This window comes from Parus major, chromosome 1A, assembly GCF_001522545.3.
Source record: "Parus major isolate Abel chromosome 1A, Parus_major1.1, whole genome shotgun sequence".
NCBI classification, from domain to species: Eukaryota; Metazoa; Chordata; class Aves; order Passeriformes; family Paridae; genus Parus; species Parus major.
In genome coordinates this window covers 2668164-2684826 of record NC_031773.1, presented here as the reverse complement: position 1 = coordinate 2684826, position 16663 = coordinate 2668164, and the positions used below count along the sequence as shown (strand labels likewise).

The window sequence follows — 16663 nt, the reverse complement described above, 5'->3', positions numbered from 1 at the left end:
TCCATGAGGTTAGAACACACTCTTGAGCTTCCTTCAGTTTTGCATGGAGCCAAATTTCTCATAATTGCCAAAGAAGACTGGATTCAAGGCCAAGGGCAGAACTAAGGGTCTCACAGAAGATAAAGAGGGTGAACTGGAGGGCTCCCATGGGATCAGAGCCTCACCTTGCAGAAGGACACAGCCAGACTTAGGCCCCATTGAGACAAATCCCAGGAACAAGGTGTCTGCACAAAGGCTCTTAACGTGAGGCTTATGCAGAGCAAACTCCTTCATGCCCTGCAGTGACCAAGGAACTGGAATTTCCACACCTAACTCTGGGTAAACAGGAGTACACCAGCAGGTAATGTGGGATGGATGACCTGTGCAAGAAGAGAAGTCCCTTGCTAAGTGCCAAGACTGGAGAAGGGAAAGTTGCCTTTCAGTCTCACTCCTGTTACACCAAACCAGGAGAAACTGGCATCTGCCTGACTTGAAGCTTGCAGCACCACTTCAGAACAGAACTCGAATGTTGTTCTGTGTCCCAGTCTAAACCAGCAAGGGAAAACCTGTGCCAGATGGAGTTAGGAGGGAGCTTGTTTTATTCCAGCACATGTTGGGCTTATAGTCTCTGGACGGTGCTTATCCAGGTGCTCATGTTTAAGGATGTGGTGATTTGGGTCATACTCCTATCTCTCTTCTCTGACTTTGTGTTGTGTATCCTTCTCTTCTGGCACCTCTGTAGAGGGAGTCCTCCTTCTCAGCAATGTGGGGAGACCCCTGAGGCCCACAGTCAATCCATGGATGTGGGGGCAGGTCAGGAAAGTAGAAGAGATGGCACTCCCACACCCCACAAACCTCTGAGCTCCACCTGCCAAGCCCACAGTGACGACTGCCTGTAAGCACCAGTCCATCCCAACCTCCAGCAGTCACAGGACCGTTGCCTGCCTCCTTTTCCCAGGAAGCAGATTGCAAACCCATGTGACAGCAGGGATCAGCAGAGCACGGAGGACTCAGGCATCAGTCCACGCCCATCTGTGGCTCCTCCGAAATTGTTTCTGAAGAGGCAGGAGAAGCTGAGCCTGGGAAGAAACAAGCCTCCTGCTGGGTGTGTGGCTCTCCTCTCTTCCTGAAAAAAATGAAAGCACTGTCCTGCAATGGACTAAGAACTGGATCTGTAGATAAAAACAGCCCCAGACCATGTGTCACCCCCGCCCCTCCCAAAAAGCCTTTTGGTGGTGGTTAGGTTGGGCTCTGGACAGAACAGAGGAGTCTGTTTGGGTGGATTTGCTGCTGGGGCAACAGTAAAATGCAGCTTGAGAGCCCTGAATGACTTGTACTGAGTGAAAATGCTTATTCCTTCATAGAATATTATTTCTCTCTTGAGTGGAAGAAAAATTGATCTCTCTTCATGGCAGCAGTGTGTTCCCCTTATTTTCCACTTGTGCCTGAGTGCTAAAGAGGGTCTGAAGTGGAGCATCTCTGGCCATGGAGGGTGAACTTGGTGAACAGGCATATCCTTCCCCAAGCCCTACCCTTCCCAGAACTGCTGCCAGTATTTCCACCTACAAAACCAGGAACAGACACAACAGGAAGCAGCACTCTGTAATAAAGCAGCTTTTCAGAGACTTTGGAGACTGGGCACAACCTCTCCCCAGGAAGTGCTGGGATGGGTTGTTGGGTTTGGTGTGTGGATGTTTCATGTGCGTGGCTGTATAATTGCATTTCGTCAGGCCTGGGAAGTGAAAGGATGCTTTCCTTTTCCAGAGGTCAGGCATTACTGCTCCTTATGGATCTCTGTGCGAAAGATCAGAGAACACCTGTGGTGGAGAGGATCAGTTCCAGGTATCTGTGGTTTTTCCTCTCCCTATTCCTGGCTGTGGAGATCCCAAGTCAGATGTCTGTACAGGATGCAGAGCAGTTGGCAGAAGCTGCTGAGATGGTCTGCAGCTGGCTAAGCAGCTCCAGGGAAAAGCGATGGGAGCTGGCATCATCTCCATGTGGCCTGTGGCTGGACACTCCACAGGAAACAGGGAGAGCCCAACAGCCTCACTGGAAAAGTCATCTTCGGCACAGATCAAAGCATGAGACTGTCCTCAAGAGGAGAAAATAACTAGAGAGAGTGAGAAACCTTGGGCTGTTCAGAAGAGAGGCAGAGGGAGAATGTTCCTCCCTGGATTGGCCTGGCAAGAGTTGGGCTTGTAGAGGTGGGACAGAACATCCTAGGAGGCCACTGGGGGAGCACACAATTTTATAACTTTCATATGAAATCAGAACAGGTTAAAAACCTTTGTTTGCAGATCCAGAGCATAATTAGCAGGGAGTCATGGAAAGTGGTGTTCCAGCTACAGTAAAAATCAAGCTGGCATTGAAGGGTCTGCTGGTCATTTGAAAGCACCGAGAGCTTCAGCCCAAGATTCCTTCTTTTTAATTGCACCACTCTTGGCCACTCATTTAAATTAAGCAGACAAGGGCTTGAAGTTCAACCATAACGTAATTTGCAGAGTAATAAAAATTAAAGATGTGAAATCTCTGCTGGGCTGAGTCAGCTTCAGTCCCCAGAGTGAATTAGATGGGTCCCTGTACCATGATTTCCACTGTGTTGCCTGTGTGCATTAAGTGCAGTGCAAGAAAAGTTTATCTGATATGCTTCTGTTACTCGAAGGATGTTGCTGTTGAATATTTACACCACACTTAAAAATGTACAGACTTTCTGTGCAGTCTTGGGCATATTTCCTGCTTTTGGCTTCATTGGCAATGTTCTCTTTCTAAAATTCACCTAGTTTTTCTGACAGTTCTTCTGGACCAGAAACAGCTTTTTGTTGTCCCCTCTTTAAACACTTTACCCAAGTTCCCTGCCCTCAGCAAACCAGTTAACAGGAACAATGGACTTAGGGGAGACTGTGAAATTCCCGGCTGAAAAACAAGACTTGAGTTCTTCACTTTCCCACTGTGCTGACAGGACACTACTTAGCACTTCTACCGGTATGACATATTACCCAAACATTAGTTAATTATTCTGCCTGACTTAGAAAGTAGGCAATTAAGTACTTAGCTTCTTTCTCCTTATGAAGAAAACCAGGCACAAAAGAAAGAGGCTAGTGGGGGAAAGACCAATCCTGTTCTGTAGGGTGGAGAACATCCCTGTGCCTGTATCAGAGAATGGTTTGGGTTGGAAGAGACCTTGAAGATCGTTTCATTCCAACTCCCCTGACGTGGGCAGGGACATTTTCCACTGGGTTGCTCCAAGCCCCATCCAGCCTCTTCTTGAACACTTCTAGGGATGGGGTAGACACAGCTTCTCTGAGCAACCTGTGCCAGGACCTCCCTACCCTCATAAAGAAGAATTTATTCCTAATATCCCATCTAACCCTGCCCTCTGGCAATGGGAATTCCCCTTTTTCCTGTTACCCCATGCTTTTGTCCCAAGTCCCTCTCCAGCTCTCCTGGAGCCCCTTTAGGCTTTTAGTGCTTTTAGGCACTGGAAGGAGCTCTAATGTCTCCCCAGAGTCCTGTCTTCTCCAGGTGAACACCGCCAGCTCTCTCAGCCTGTGTCCAGAGCAGAGTTCCAGCCCTTGGAGCATCTTTATGGCCTCCTCTGGACTTGTTCCAACAGCTCCATGCTCTTCTTATTTTGGAGGTCAAGAGATGAACACAGTACCTTAGATGGGATGTGACCTTCTAGTGAATTCCAATTGAATTCTTCCCGTTTAGAGGAGGAATGCAGAGCATGGGGCTTTTCTTACCCATCTCAGCCATCTGCAATAAAGCTGAGCGCTTCTAGAATGTGCTTAGACAGACCAGCACCTCAGGAGAGTGATTCAGCTTCACGCAAGACGTGTCCAACTGTGGTGGGCTGAATCATCCTCTGGGAAGAGCACCCAAGGAGTCCACCTTCTCCCTACTGCCAGAGGAAGAAATGGATGCCCCAAGCAGACAGTGTGACTTGTCTCCAAACCACAGACAGCAGTGTTGCCAGGACCAGTGCTCAAGAGTTCCTGGATTCTGGGAAATGTTTTGCTGCTGTCATTTGAGCCAACTTTGATGAGCATTGTGGAGCACCATGACAGAAAGTGGGCTGCAAGCTCTCTACTATCAATTTGATAACCAGTGTTCTATGAATTTGGGATATTTTTGTAGGTAAAAAATGCTGCAATACGTTATTTCTAATGCAGAGAGAAAACGTTTTAGCAAAAATAAGAGCTTTTTAGCAACAGAAGGCGCCCAAGTCTAGTAACAAGAGCTCTAGCCATTGTGACTAAGTACGCCATAAAATATGTAATTAGGCACTATAGCAACTATTGAATTCCACGGCACATTTTGCATCTGAAACATGGGACAGATCTCTCTTTGGGTGATTCAGAGGAATCATCACAACACCCCAGCGCACAGTGTACAATAAGCAGCGAGTGCTTGCTGTGCAAGAGCATCCCTGTGGGAGCAGTCCTGCCTGGGATGAACACACCTGCCTGGGGGAAAAGAAATGAGTAAATATTTTTAGCCTGAGGCACAGCTGGGAGTGTCTCGTCTGCTTCCTACGAGTGCTGAATTGTGGAGTCGAGCTGAGCGTGGTGGCGCATCACATCAGTGGGCACAGACAGAGTGGCACGGGGGTGATGTTGGAAAACTGTATTTTCCAAAAAAGAAGGACATAGTATTGCTGGAGCAAAGTCCAGAGGAGGGCCACAAAGTTGGCAAGAGGCCTGGAACATCTCCCTTATGAAGACAGGCTGAGGAAGCTGGGGCTGTTCAGCCTGGAGAAGAGAAGGCTGCATGGAGATCTCATAACAACCTTTCAGTATCCAAATGGAGCCTACAGGGAAATTGGAGAGGTGGTAAGGCACTGTAACACCTTTAGGAGGATGTGGATGACTCAACCCTGCAAACGTCCAAGGCCAGGCTGGATAAGGCCTTGAGCAACGTGATCTAGTGGAAGGAATCCCTGTTCATGGCAGGTGAGGTTGGGACTAGATGATCTTTAAGGTCCCTTCCAACCCAAACCATTCTGAGATTTTATGAAAGGATGGAGAGTGTGAGTGATTTGTGCTGCCAATCCCATCTCACTGTCTTTCCCTGCCCTCAGCTGCCCTATTTCAGTTCAGACAGGGCTGAGCATGCAAGGGTACCAAGGAGATCTTCTTTCCCCAGTGTGGCTCAGAGCCACTTGCATCCCTTAAAAGGCATCTTCTGACTCAGTTACACTCTCCTCCATTGTCTGGGGCATGTTGTTTTGCAGCTGGAGACTGGTGAATGAAGCTGAGTTACTGACCTTGATTCAAAAAAAATGCACACTTGTGTTTTGCAAAACAAGCCTTTTAAAGCTGGCTTTTATGCAGAGAATTATGCCAATGTGTGCATGGAGGCACTGGCATTTTGAGCCCCTTTCAGTCTTCTGGATTGTCAGCGAGGTCTTTCACTGATTTAAGCCTTCAACCAAAGGACGGATGCTGCAAGAGGCAGTGAAGAGGACTCGAGCAGGTATTGGAGTATTTAGCCCAGGAGCAGATGCTTGGATCAGGGCCTAGATCAGAAGAGGGATTTTATTATGCTGAAGGAGGCATTGTTTTACTGCATTGTAAGGAGGCACAGATGATCCCTCTCTCTATGGGGAGAAATAAAACATCATCTGGTTTTGAGGCTTGTTCTCATCCCATTTTGGTGTGGATATGCACAGCAGCCCAACAGGAAATGGGTCTCAGTGAGCTTTGCCACTTTTCCATCATGTCATCAAAATAAGAGATGAAGACGAGTGAGGCCAGTTTGAGGAGTTTTTGGAATTCCTTCTGGTCCTGCTCCAGCCTTGTCCACAGGTTAGAAATATTTTTCTTTGAAAGTGCTATGGGAGGCAGCAGGCATTTGGCTTGGGAGGCAGCTTTTAGCATGGGTCTGGTGCAGGCAGGAGGTTTTGTTCCCTTTGCACCATGTCTGAGTTAAACGAAGCCCTGGCTTGCAGGAGGAGCTCGGTTAGGTGAGCACCGCCAAAATCTGGTAGGACAATACCCCGCCGGGGCAGCACTTCGCTTCCGCTCCCTAAACAATAAGAGTTTACACAACTGCAGCCCACTTGAGGTTTCTGCCTTGCTTCATGGCTGAGCAATGAGACCCCAAATGTTACAGCTCTGCCTAATGTCCTTGGCTCTGTCCTGCTTTGGAAGGAAACATGCAGCGGCCTGTGCTGCCAATGCTATTTCCTCTCTCGCTTGTCTTTAAAGGTCTCTTTTTCCAACAGCTGATCGGCCCCGCAGCTCCGGGGAGGACGTGAGATCCGGCTGGCCCATGAGCTGGCTGGTATGGCTGTGTGCCATGTTGTTATTTGTATTGCTTTCATTTTTCTGGCGTTACTTGGCTCTTCCACGCAACTTGTTTTCATCCTGAACTATGTGCTCATTACATATCCAAACGCCCACGCGAGGTTTTGCATGAGGAAACTCAAAACACACGCACAGTAGAGGAGCGAGTTTCTGATGGGGGGGATGAGATACTTGTCTTGAGGCTGACACAAACAGTTGTCAAATCCCTGAGTTTCCTGCAGTTGGGGTTCCAGCTCGCTGATGACAAGCATGTGAACACTGTGTGCATCCTCCTGGCAAAGAGACGGGGGGAACATCTCTTGTGGTCACCTTGGCCTTTCCCAGCAACTCCTGCTACTGTCCAAGGCACATATCCAGGGACCTCCGAGCTCTCTGGCAGGCTTGTCCCTGAACGCCAAAGGGACCTTCTGCTGCTAGGAAAGCTCTCACTTCCCTTCTGCGGCCCCATCCTCAGAGAGCAGCCAGCCACAGGCAGCACAGATTCACCCAGCCAGCTCTGGGCTGGGAGGCACCAAAACGTGCTGGAGGGTTCCAGTGAGGTCCCAAGTAAGGGGGGCAGAAGCAGGAAAACTCTGCACGGGGTTTGCTTCATAAGGACAAGGAAGCTTGTCAAAGGCCTGGAGCACGAGTCTGATGAGGAGCAGCTGGGGGAGCTCAGCCTGGAGAAAAGGAGGCTCAGGGGGGAACTCTTCACTCTCTACAGCTCCCTGACAGGAGGGTACAGCCAGGTGAGGGTCAGTGTCTGCTCCCAGAAACAGGATGAGAGGAAATGGCCTCAAGTTGTCCTGGGGGAGCTTTACATTGGACATTATGGAAAATTTCTTCACTGGAAGTTTTGTCAAGTACTGAAATAGGCTGCTCTGGGTAGTGGTAGAATCACCATCCCTGTAAGTGTTCAAAAATCCTCCAGATGTGGCACTTGGGGACATAGTTTAGCAGTGGGTTTCACACTACTGGGTTAGTGGTTGGACTTGATAATTTTAGCAGTCTTTTCCAACTTTAATGTTTCTGTGATTCTATGTCTAAGTGCCCTTTTTGCGGCACTTCCCTGGAGCAATGGATCTCAGTCACTGCTGGAGGCAGGATGGGGCATGTTGGTGCCATTGGGCTCCCCACATTCCTCATATCCAGTGTTACATTGGCAGAGCAAGCACAGTACAGGCCTAAACCAGCACAGTGGGGTTCAGATATTCATGTTTTCTCCCCCTCTTCTATGGCCCTGTCACCAGCTGGGCTCCAGCAGCTGCCCTTGTTGGGATACAGAGAGCTCATTTGGAGGCTGCAGGCTGTCCCAATCTGCAGCACAACACTGCCCTGCACATCATGCTCCTCCCCATCGTGCTCTGTCCACTCAGAGTGTGGAAAAACCCTCTTCTCCAGCAGCCACTGGTAACTGCACAGGACTGGGCAGGCTGTGCCAGAGGGACCAGAGGGCTCAGTTTGCAGCTTTGGATTGCTCTGCTTCCTCACAGTCTTCCCTGCTGCCTCTGCTGCAGATGAATAAAGATTTTCCAGGGCTGTCAGTACTGCGTATTTCACCAGCATTCCCTTTACTTTAAGTCCAAAATGTGCTAAAAATATGCTGTCTTGGCATCCAGGTCTTGATTCAAGTGGTAACACAATATTGGGCAGAGAAATCCTGGGGTGTTTTCACTGTGCAGCAGCAAGCTGCTGGTTATTCCTCCTTTTCCTGGCTGCTGCAGGGCTGTTGCCCCCACTCTCAATCTCCTAAATTTCATATTCAGAGGTCACAGGTTTCACATGGCACTGCTCCCCTTGGGCTGGTTGTTATTGAGGCTCCAAACACTGAGGCTGCGTCTCTTACTCTGGGGTTGGGAATATATTATCAGCAAAGTATTTGTTTTATTACATCTGTGGTAATTTTGGGAGGGGGATGCCTGCAGGCTGGAGCTGGGATAAATGAAGTCTGAAATGTCACAGGAAGGCCACAAACTTCAAAACACCTCGTTAGCGAAGCAGGAGAGGGAGACGTGAATGTTTGTGCCTCATCCATGAATTTTGTTGTGTTGTTGCTGAGCCGTGTGGCTTTGATACCAGTGAAAACACAGCAAACCCCCTCTGGGAAGGGGTCTTGAGATGAAGTGCTTTCTGCTCCCCCTCACTTTTGAAACACTCAGTTGATGTTCAGCCTTCAAGGCTGCTGAGCGAGTTTTTCATCCGCAGGCAGATTTTGCTGCCACATTCTCACTCACTTTCCTAAAATAAAGGGGAAAAAAAAAATAAAAGAATCCTTGTGCTAATTTAATCTAGCCAGGCATCCTGCTGTCCTGCCTCATAATATCTCTCCAATCTGTCATTTCCAACATACAGTGGTTTACTGGTTTGGCTTTTTTTTTTCCTCCCCCTGGTCTTGAAATATCTCCCCTTCTTTCTCAAGCAGCCCAGAGCTCCCCCAGGGGTGTCCCAGATTTCCCCCTTCCTTTGGTAGGAGCTCTGGATGAAAACATCTCCCTTCTCCAGGAAAAACCCTACAAGAACCTCAGCCAGAGAGAAGCTTGTCAAAGAATCCCCAGTTTATGTGCTCATCCTGTCAGTGCTGTGTTGATGGTTGGACTTGATGGTCTTAAAGGTCTTTTCCAACTTTAACAATTTAATAATTCTAGGAGCCGGTGTAGGATAAAACCTCATTGGACTTCTCTTGATCCCTTTCCCAATCACCCACCAGCGTGGGGCCAGGGAAGGAGCATTTCCTTTGATAATTAACACTCCTCAGCCCACCTGAGCCCCTCAAAGCATCCATCTTGAGCCCCACGGGGCACCCCTGAGCCCCTCATCCCCACAGTGGCTTCCCCAAACTTCTCACCTCAAACCTTTGACGCATCCCTTGAGCCCCTCAGGGCACCCCCTCAGACCCACACCTTGTCTGAGCCCCACGGGGCACCCCCTGAGCCCCTCAGCCCCACGGGGCACCCCCTGAACTCCTCACGGCACCTCAGCCCCACGGGTCATCCCCTGAACCCCTCAGCCCCACGGGGAACCCCCTGAACCCTTCACGGCACCTCAGCCCCACGGGGCACCCCCTGAACCCCTCACGGCACCTCAGCCCCACGGGTCATCCCCTGAACCCCTCAGCCCCACGGGGAACCCCCTGAACCCCTCAGTCCCACGGGGCAGCCCCTCGGGCGCCCTCAGACCGTCCCCACCGGCCCCGGCGCGGCCCCTTTAAGAGCGCGGCCCCTTTAAGAGTTTGGCCCCGCCCCCCGCGGTCGCTGCCGGGGCCGCTGCTGACAACAAGATGGCGGCGGCGGCGGGGCCGGCGGGCGCTGAGAGTCGCGTGTTGGGCTACAGCCTGCACCGCTGGAGCAGCTTCTCCTCCACCTACCTGCCCGAGTGAGTGCTGGGCTCGGCACCGCGCCTGGAACGCGCTCCGGGCTCGGGTCTGGGGATGGCCGGGCGGTTGGGCCTGTGTGGGGCCTGCGAGGGCCCCGCGCTGAGGCCTGCGCGGGGAGGCCGCGGCGGGGGGAGTGGGACCAGAGCTGTGTGTGAGCGGCGTTCTGTGTGTGAGAGTGCTCCGTGCAGCAGATTTTGGGGGGCCGTGTGTGTGAGCAGGGTCTCTGTAGGAGAGTTTGGGGCGGCTGTGTGTGAGAGGGCTCTCTGCAGCAGGGTTTGGGGGGGGTTGCGTTTGACGGAGGTCTGTACTGCGAGACTTAAGGGTCTTAGCTTGGGAGAGACTCTCAGCAGGACTGGAGGTTCAGGGACAGGGCACCATCATTTGGGTCTGTGTTTGGGGAAGTGGTTCATTAAGAGATTTGGGGGGAGTTGCGTGGGGCAGAGGATCTGGGCTTGCAGGTTCGGGGTGATGAGTTAAATGGCGAGGGCCTTGAGAATCAGGTTTGGGGGTAGCTTTAGGTATGGGTAAAGGAAAGTTGCAGCTAAAGGGAAGCTGACCCCAGATTTTGGGGAAGAACAGGTGCCGGTGTGAGAGAGGCTGGTCAGTTACTGGGTGAAACGGGGAGAAGGGTCAGTGCCCCTCCTGCCCTGCCCTCCCTCTGTCAGGTGCCTGTGAGCTCTGTGTTTTTTGGCAGCTGGACATCCTCTCATGCCCCTGACCTCTGGAATGCTGGGCTGTGTCACCTGCTGTGTGTGGTTTTAAGGGAAAGGGGTCACTTGCTGCTATAATCACCTGCTTTTAGGAATTTGAAGGTTAGCAGAAGGTGCTACAGCCAGAGGTTTGTGTTTCAGCTGACCCCATCCTCTGTTGGCCATATGGCATCCAGCTGTAGCCTGTGGAATTCCTCTAGTTGGTGACAGTCAAGTCTGGAGTGACCTCAGCGTGGTTTAGGTGTGATGTTTTTGGTACACCTTTTGGATAGATCATCTGTGGTGCTGGAATTCATGAGGACTGCTGGGGTCACAGCACAACGAGGTCATCATGGGCTGTTGAGACTCATCTGATCATCGATTGTGCTCCATTTACTGACCTTTGATTGATGTATCCTGAACTCACCCGCTAGCAACAAGTGACAGAGTTGCCTTAGTTGTTAATTATTAATATCCCCAATTATCTCCACTTTCCAAAATGAAGCAAACCTCTAAAAACAGGTTTTGAACTGAACACCAAGTTGTTTTGTTTTTCTGTATATTTTCTATGTTAGATGTGAAAAAGAACTGGTTTCTTTTCTAGTTGGTAATCTTTGATGGTAATTAAGCCATCCCTTTACCTTTCCTGTTAAAGCAGCTTGCCCTTAGGGTGCTTCTTCCAGATCTCTGATTGTCCTGTAGTTATTTCTACTGGCATTTCTGGCTTTTAAGGTCTTGCTAAAGTGTTGGTCCCTGAGGAGAGGGGTGACAGTGCATTATTGATCTCAGTGATGTGATATAAACACAGAGTATTGTCTTTCTTCTTGATATTCCTTTCCAAGGCTCCCATTAGTCCCTTTTGCTACAGACTCCAGTCAGGAATTAGTGTTCACGTGGGATCTGCAGTGCTGCCCAAAGTCCTTAATGCCTTCCCTGATACAAATTCCCATTTCTGTGGCTGGGCTGGTATTTTACAAACGCGTGACCTTGCATTTGGCTGTTTTTAAGATGTTGTTTAAAAGTGCTTGCCATCAGTGAAAACAATTTTATCTGCTTTTAAGCCCTGTAATCCCAGCAATGGGGTTGTTCTCTGGTGTGCTGACCTTGGTCTGAGTGATTTTGGTCCTAAATGCTGTCTTGCTATGGAAGTTTTGGTTTTTGCTTGCTTTTATTCCCATGGTCTGGGAGAGAACTGGAATACAGTCTGAATTGGAAAGGAGAGGCTTTGACCTGTGATTTAAGATCAGCCTCTCAAAAAGAGAAAGTTTAATAAGAAGTATACGGGAGGGTTGGTTTTTGGGGATGGACTGAAGATGGAAATACTGAAAATTGCTGTGACAAGCCCGTGATACCCCGTGGGATGAACATGCATGTAGAACTAAAAGTTTTCTTAGAATTTAATATGTAGAACAAAATGATGCTTGTCTGGAAGAACTTGATCTTAGAGGATGTTTTCCAACCTACATGATTCTATGACATTGGGAATTCTGGTTATACTGTAGTTTAAATAAGTTTGCTGGCATAGCTAGAAAGAAACCACTTTAACCTTGAAAAAGAAAAGGGGCTCTGCCCTTATGTATGTAGGAATGAATATACAGCTTATTAAATATTATTGCTTATTGTTGGGAGTTGTGGTCTTGCAGGCAAAGTGCTTGGTGATGAGCAGAGGAGTTAAGCATGGTTTAATCACATGCCTTGAGTAGTTGTATGGTTTTAAATGTAAAGAAAAGTTATGGACTGTAAAACTTTCATCATCGCTGACCAGGGAAGAAATTAGATGTCTAGTGACATCTCACCTGCTTATGTGGTGCTGAACTGACATAGAAACTTTTCAGAACAGTGAAATCATCTGATAACCTCTCTTAATTAAAAAAAAAGCCTCAACAAAGCAAAATGAAAAGTGTTTTTCAAAGGCCTTTCTGGTCATGTTCAAGTTGAGGATCACTAGTCTATTGAAAAACACTCAATATTCTTCCAGTGACAGAGAAGCTTCCTGTGCTAGTGCCAGCGCCTTTCCTCTTGCATTTGGTGGTGGTACTGGACGATTACTTAGTGCTGGATCCAGTTTCTGGCAGTTTTACCAGTGCTGCAGCTACCTGTGGGTTTGCCTGCACCTTTCCAGACGTTAAGTGAAGATTGTCTTAATGAAAATAAATAGTTTGCCTGTTTTTTCAAATCAGTGGAGTTGTTGTCTATTGTTTTTTAGCAGCAAGAAGACTGACTTGGATATTGGTCTGGTGATAGTGGCTGCCTCAGTCTGTGTTGTGGGGGAGGTTGTGGCTTTGGGAAGAGAATTGGACCAGGAGGTAATTTGGTATTGAAACATCTGGTGTTTCCAGAGATGCTCTACTTGTGCAGAGGCACCGGTGCATTGAGAGGCTTGAGCTTATCCAGCTTGGAAAATGATCAACCCAGCCCATTGCCTGAGACTGCTCTGTCAGATCCATTCCTTGCCTCTCCGAGGTTCCTCCCCAAAGGAATGGAGCCTCAGGGGAGGCTGCTCCCTGATGCCTCACATGGGACTGGCCTCGGGATTGCCCCAGCACTGGCAGCGGCTTCACTGCAGTGACACAAGTGAGTGCTGGTGTCTTTAGACATGCACAGAGATGGGGAGATGGACTTTATTCCTCTCCCTTCTCTTCCCTCCTGCAAGAAGTGATGAGCTCAATCCCTTCATTTCTTTCTGCACAAGGAGGGAATAAACAGTTATAGAAGGTAATGCAGGCCTTGCTCCAGCTTGGGTTTGTTTGGTAGAGAATAGAACCAGAAGCTCTTGCTCTACACTGGGAGAAGCACTTCATTTACTGACTTTTTTAGTGGTCTGTTTTTGTACCTGCTCCAGTTTGAACTTCCTCTGAGGTGAATGAGAGTTGAAGTGCTGTGCTTTGTGTGATGGCAGCCGTGTACCCTTTTTTTATTGCCTGATTACTGTATCCTGGGGCTGAGGGTTCTAGTGGCTGCATCAGCCTCATGATGGCATTTTGTATTTGGTAATGCACTCAGGTACTTCTGTCACTGTTTTATGTGGCTGAAATCCCACTTCAGAGACTAACAAGAGCTTTTTGCTGTGTTCCTTTGTTCACATACTTTAGTGAGGAATGTTCCTCCTGTTTCTGTTGCTCAAATTTTCAGTCCTTCAAGCTTCCCTGTATGGAATCTCTGTAGAGGAAGATCAGTATATTTCTTGTATTTGACTTCAGGATTTTTAATTAGTATATTGTTTATTTCTTGTGATAAGGTTGTTATTAAGAATATAAATTAAGGTTGGTTTCTCTAGCTGATAATTAAATACCATTAACAACCTCTTAGAAGGTGTCACTTTTTCACTGCAACTCACTTTTATCTATTTGATGGTCAACTTCAATTGTTCAGAGAATTCCAGTCTTCTCCAGTTTGATGCCTTGAGTGGTGTCATATGCTGAAGGCTGAATAACTGTTGTCCCCTTCCTAGGACTTGTCCTGGAGCAGGGAAGGATCCAGTTGTTTTGTTAAAATACACTCAAAATAATTCTATTTTTCATTGGTTTTCTGGATTTCCATTGAACTAGGGGAAGAAAACTTAATAAAAGATACTTTGATAGTAAAATATGGGTGACTCAGGCTTTTAAAGTGAGAATGCAAATTTTATTTTTGCTTTCTAGTTATGAGGGTGTAACAGCAAGTTTCTGGCCAGACTAAAATGTATTGCTGTAGTGGTCTACTCTGAAAGAAGTGTACTCTTTTTCAAATGTTTTCAAATCTTGCAAAACCTTAGCAAGAGGGTGAAGAGAACACATCTAGCAAACTTTTTGGGGTAAAGTCCATAAGGATTAAAAACAACAGACCTAAACAAACAAACAAAAAACCTCAGGTAGAAAATAACCTGAATTCCAGCTCCTGTGCTTGCTGAGATTTTTGTAACAGGAAAAAACATATGTTTGTGGCCAGTGAAATGTGGTTCTCAGTTTCTCCTCCAACCACATGAAACTGATGACTCAAATTTGTACCTTAGAGGTTCATAAATCTCCTTGCAGATGCACACAGGTCTTGAAGAATCTCATGTTCAAGCTGAGATCAGTCATAACTAATGAAAAGGTTTATTTTTAATATTAAGTTCCATGAGCCCAAGCTCTGTTCCCTTTACAAGGTGAGGATACCTTCTGCTGAGGTGTAAGCAGTTTAAAGCCATCTAAACCAGACCCAAATGGGTGGAAGAGTTGTAGAACTGTGACTTTGGAGTTTTTTTGCAAAATAATAAGTACTAGTGTAATTTTTTTTATTATTTTTTTCTTAGCTTAGGTTGTCAGCATTTCTAGCTTCAGTATTTTGACGTAGCAAATTGACTTGTTGTAATTGCTTTACCTTTTGATACAGGAAGGCAAGCAGAGACAGGGGCTGGCTCTGTAACTGCTGATCACTTTCAATATTGATCAATACTTCCAACATTTATTAAAATAAGCAGGGGATGCAAACTCTAGCTAACCAGTGACCCACTCCTTTCTTCTCATCTGAACCCTATGTATAGAAATGCTCTCATTTTTGGTTTTTGTCCTGGCCAGTGGCAAATATTTTTTCCCCTCTGCTTGTTTGTGTGGACTTTCTGGATGTTTCTAGACAACCTCATGTTCTGACAGGCATTTTCCTGTTTGCTTACATCACTTCTATAGCCTAGGATTTTTCTGTGAGTGCTGAGATTCAGTACTTAAAGAGCAAAATATTTCTGTAGAAAGTAAAGTTGCCTACAGATTGAATACATAACTATAAAATGCTTCTTTGGTGTCTAATAAAATTAATTAGTGAGAAAGAAAAATGTCAGAAGTGGAGGGAGTGAAAAAAAAATCACAAAATTATGAAGTTATGAGGAATTACGAGTTACGATATCTCTTGCTCCCCAGGTAAAAGCACAAGTGCTGTAGTATCAGGAGAAATCTCTTTAGGCTCCAGTTAAAATATAGACATTATTTAAGAGATTAGACAGGTTTATTCACTGGCAGAAGGAGGAGGGTGAAATGCTAATTGCTCAGGTTCCCTGGTGTGCCCAACCTGGCAGAACCTGTAGTGCTCCGATGTTCAGCCTATTCTGGGATGGCATTTTACAGGAACATTAAGAATGTAAAATTTTCATGGGAGGTGTTAACATCATCAGATTGTGGATCATTTGCTGTGTATGTGGCTGTATAGCCTGTGAGTTTAATGAAAGTTTTCCAGCCTTTAATTACTAATTACTGGTTTAAAGACTGACTAGTTATTGAAACAGAGTTTTCCTTATGGTAAATGTTGCTTAGGCATCATGTGCAGTCTGCTTGATTTTTTTTTTTTTCATAGCAAAGAATATGGTTTTTAATTCTGTACATTCATTATGTTTTTATCAGATTGCTGGTAGAATGGTCAGGTTTATCACCACCATCAATTCTGTGATCTGATCCTGATTTTTCTGCTGAGATGGTGTGGGTAGCACCGATTCCATCACTTATATAGATGGTGACTTGTTCCAAAGCAAGCCAGTGCTTGATTTTAATTGCATGTTAATATGAACTTGTAAACCCAGATGCAGTTTTGCTTTTTTTGCCTGTTCAATTTTGTGGGAAGGGTGAGCTGTAAGTTCATTGGGTCTGAATTCCATAATATACCAGCTACTGGAAAGGGAGGAGGAGCACTGAAGGTGTAGAGTGGTTTGTTGCTTTAGGTAGTTGCTATTTCAGTCATTACTTGCAACTCAGTTTGCATAATCCTTGAGAAATTATTTCCTGTATCAATTTAAATCAAGGAGCACAACCATCTATTTAAGTTGAGGACAGCAGCCTGCACATCTGAATTTAAACTGCAGGAGCAGACTGGCTGATAGCACTTGCTCTTCCTCTGCTGGCACCTTCTGCTGTTCCTGGGAAAGGACAGGATCTTCATCATAGAGAAAAACTGTGCTCTGGTCAGTTTGAATTTGGTGGTGTTTTCCTTGGTCTTCCCTGCCTTTCCTCCTGAGACTGGCTGGGTTCATATGTCATGCTCAAGCTCTGGGAAGGTGCCTGAAAAAACACTGAAACTCTGTTTAGGACATGACCTGTATTTTTCTGGAATACTTTTCTCTCAGTACATAGTTTAAACAGCATTTGGCTATTATGGTAATTATATTTAAACAGCAATTTCCTAGCCTGTTTTACACTTGAAAGTTTTATTAGTAAAGAGATGCTTTTAACGTAGAGTGTTAAATTGGAGATAAAAATTTGGGTTAGGTAAATTGACCCGTGAATAAGGAATTGATGAATGAATTCCCACTCCACTCTTATGTGACAGTGTACTATTGCTAACTTTCAGTTTTGTCTTCTAAGAATCCTGGTTTCTGCTACAGGATTTGGAAG

The 16663-nt window shown here is 46.8% G+C and overlaps 1 protein-coding gene across 3 annotated transcripts in view; it reads left to right on the top strand.

Annotated features, from left to right (window-relative positions):
* Positions 1–9514: 9514 nt before the first annotated feature.
* The window catches only part of MKLN1 (muskelin 1), a 101879-nt gene continuing 94730 nt past the window's right edge, over positions 9515–16663 (top strand). For all 3 annotated transcript variants that reach the window (XM_033514287.1, XM_019006619.2, XM_015627342.3), the window contains exon 1: positions 9515–9638. In XM_033514287.1, the coding sequence (XP_033370178.1) occupies positions 9544–9638 (95 nt within the window). In that variant the 5' untranslated portion in view covers positions 9515–9543. The remainder of the gene's footprint in view (positions 9639–16663) is intronic.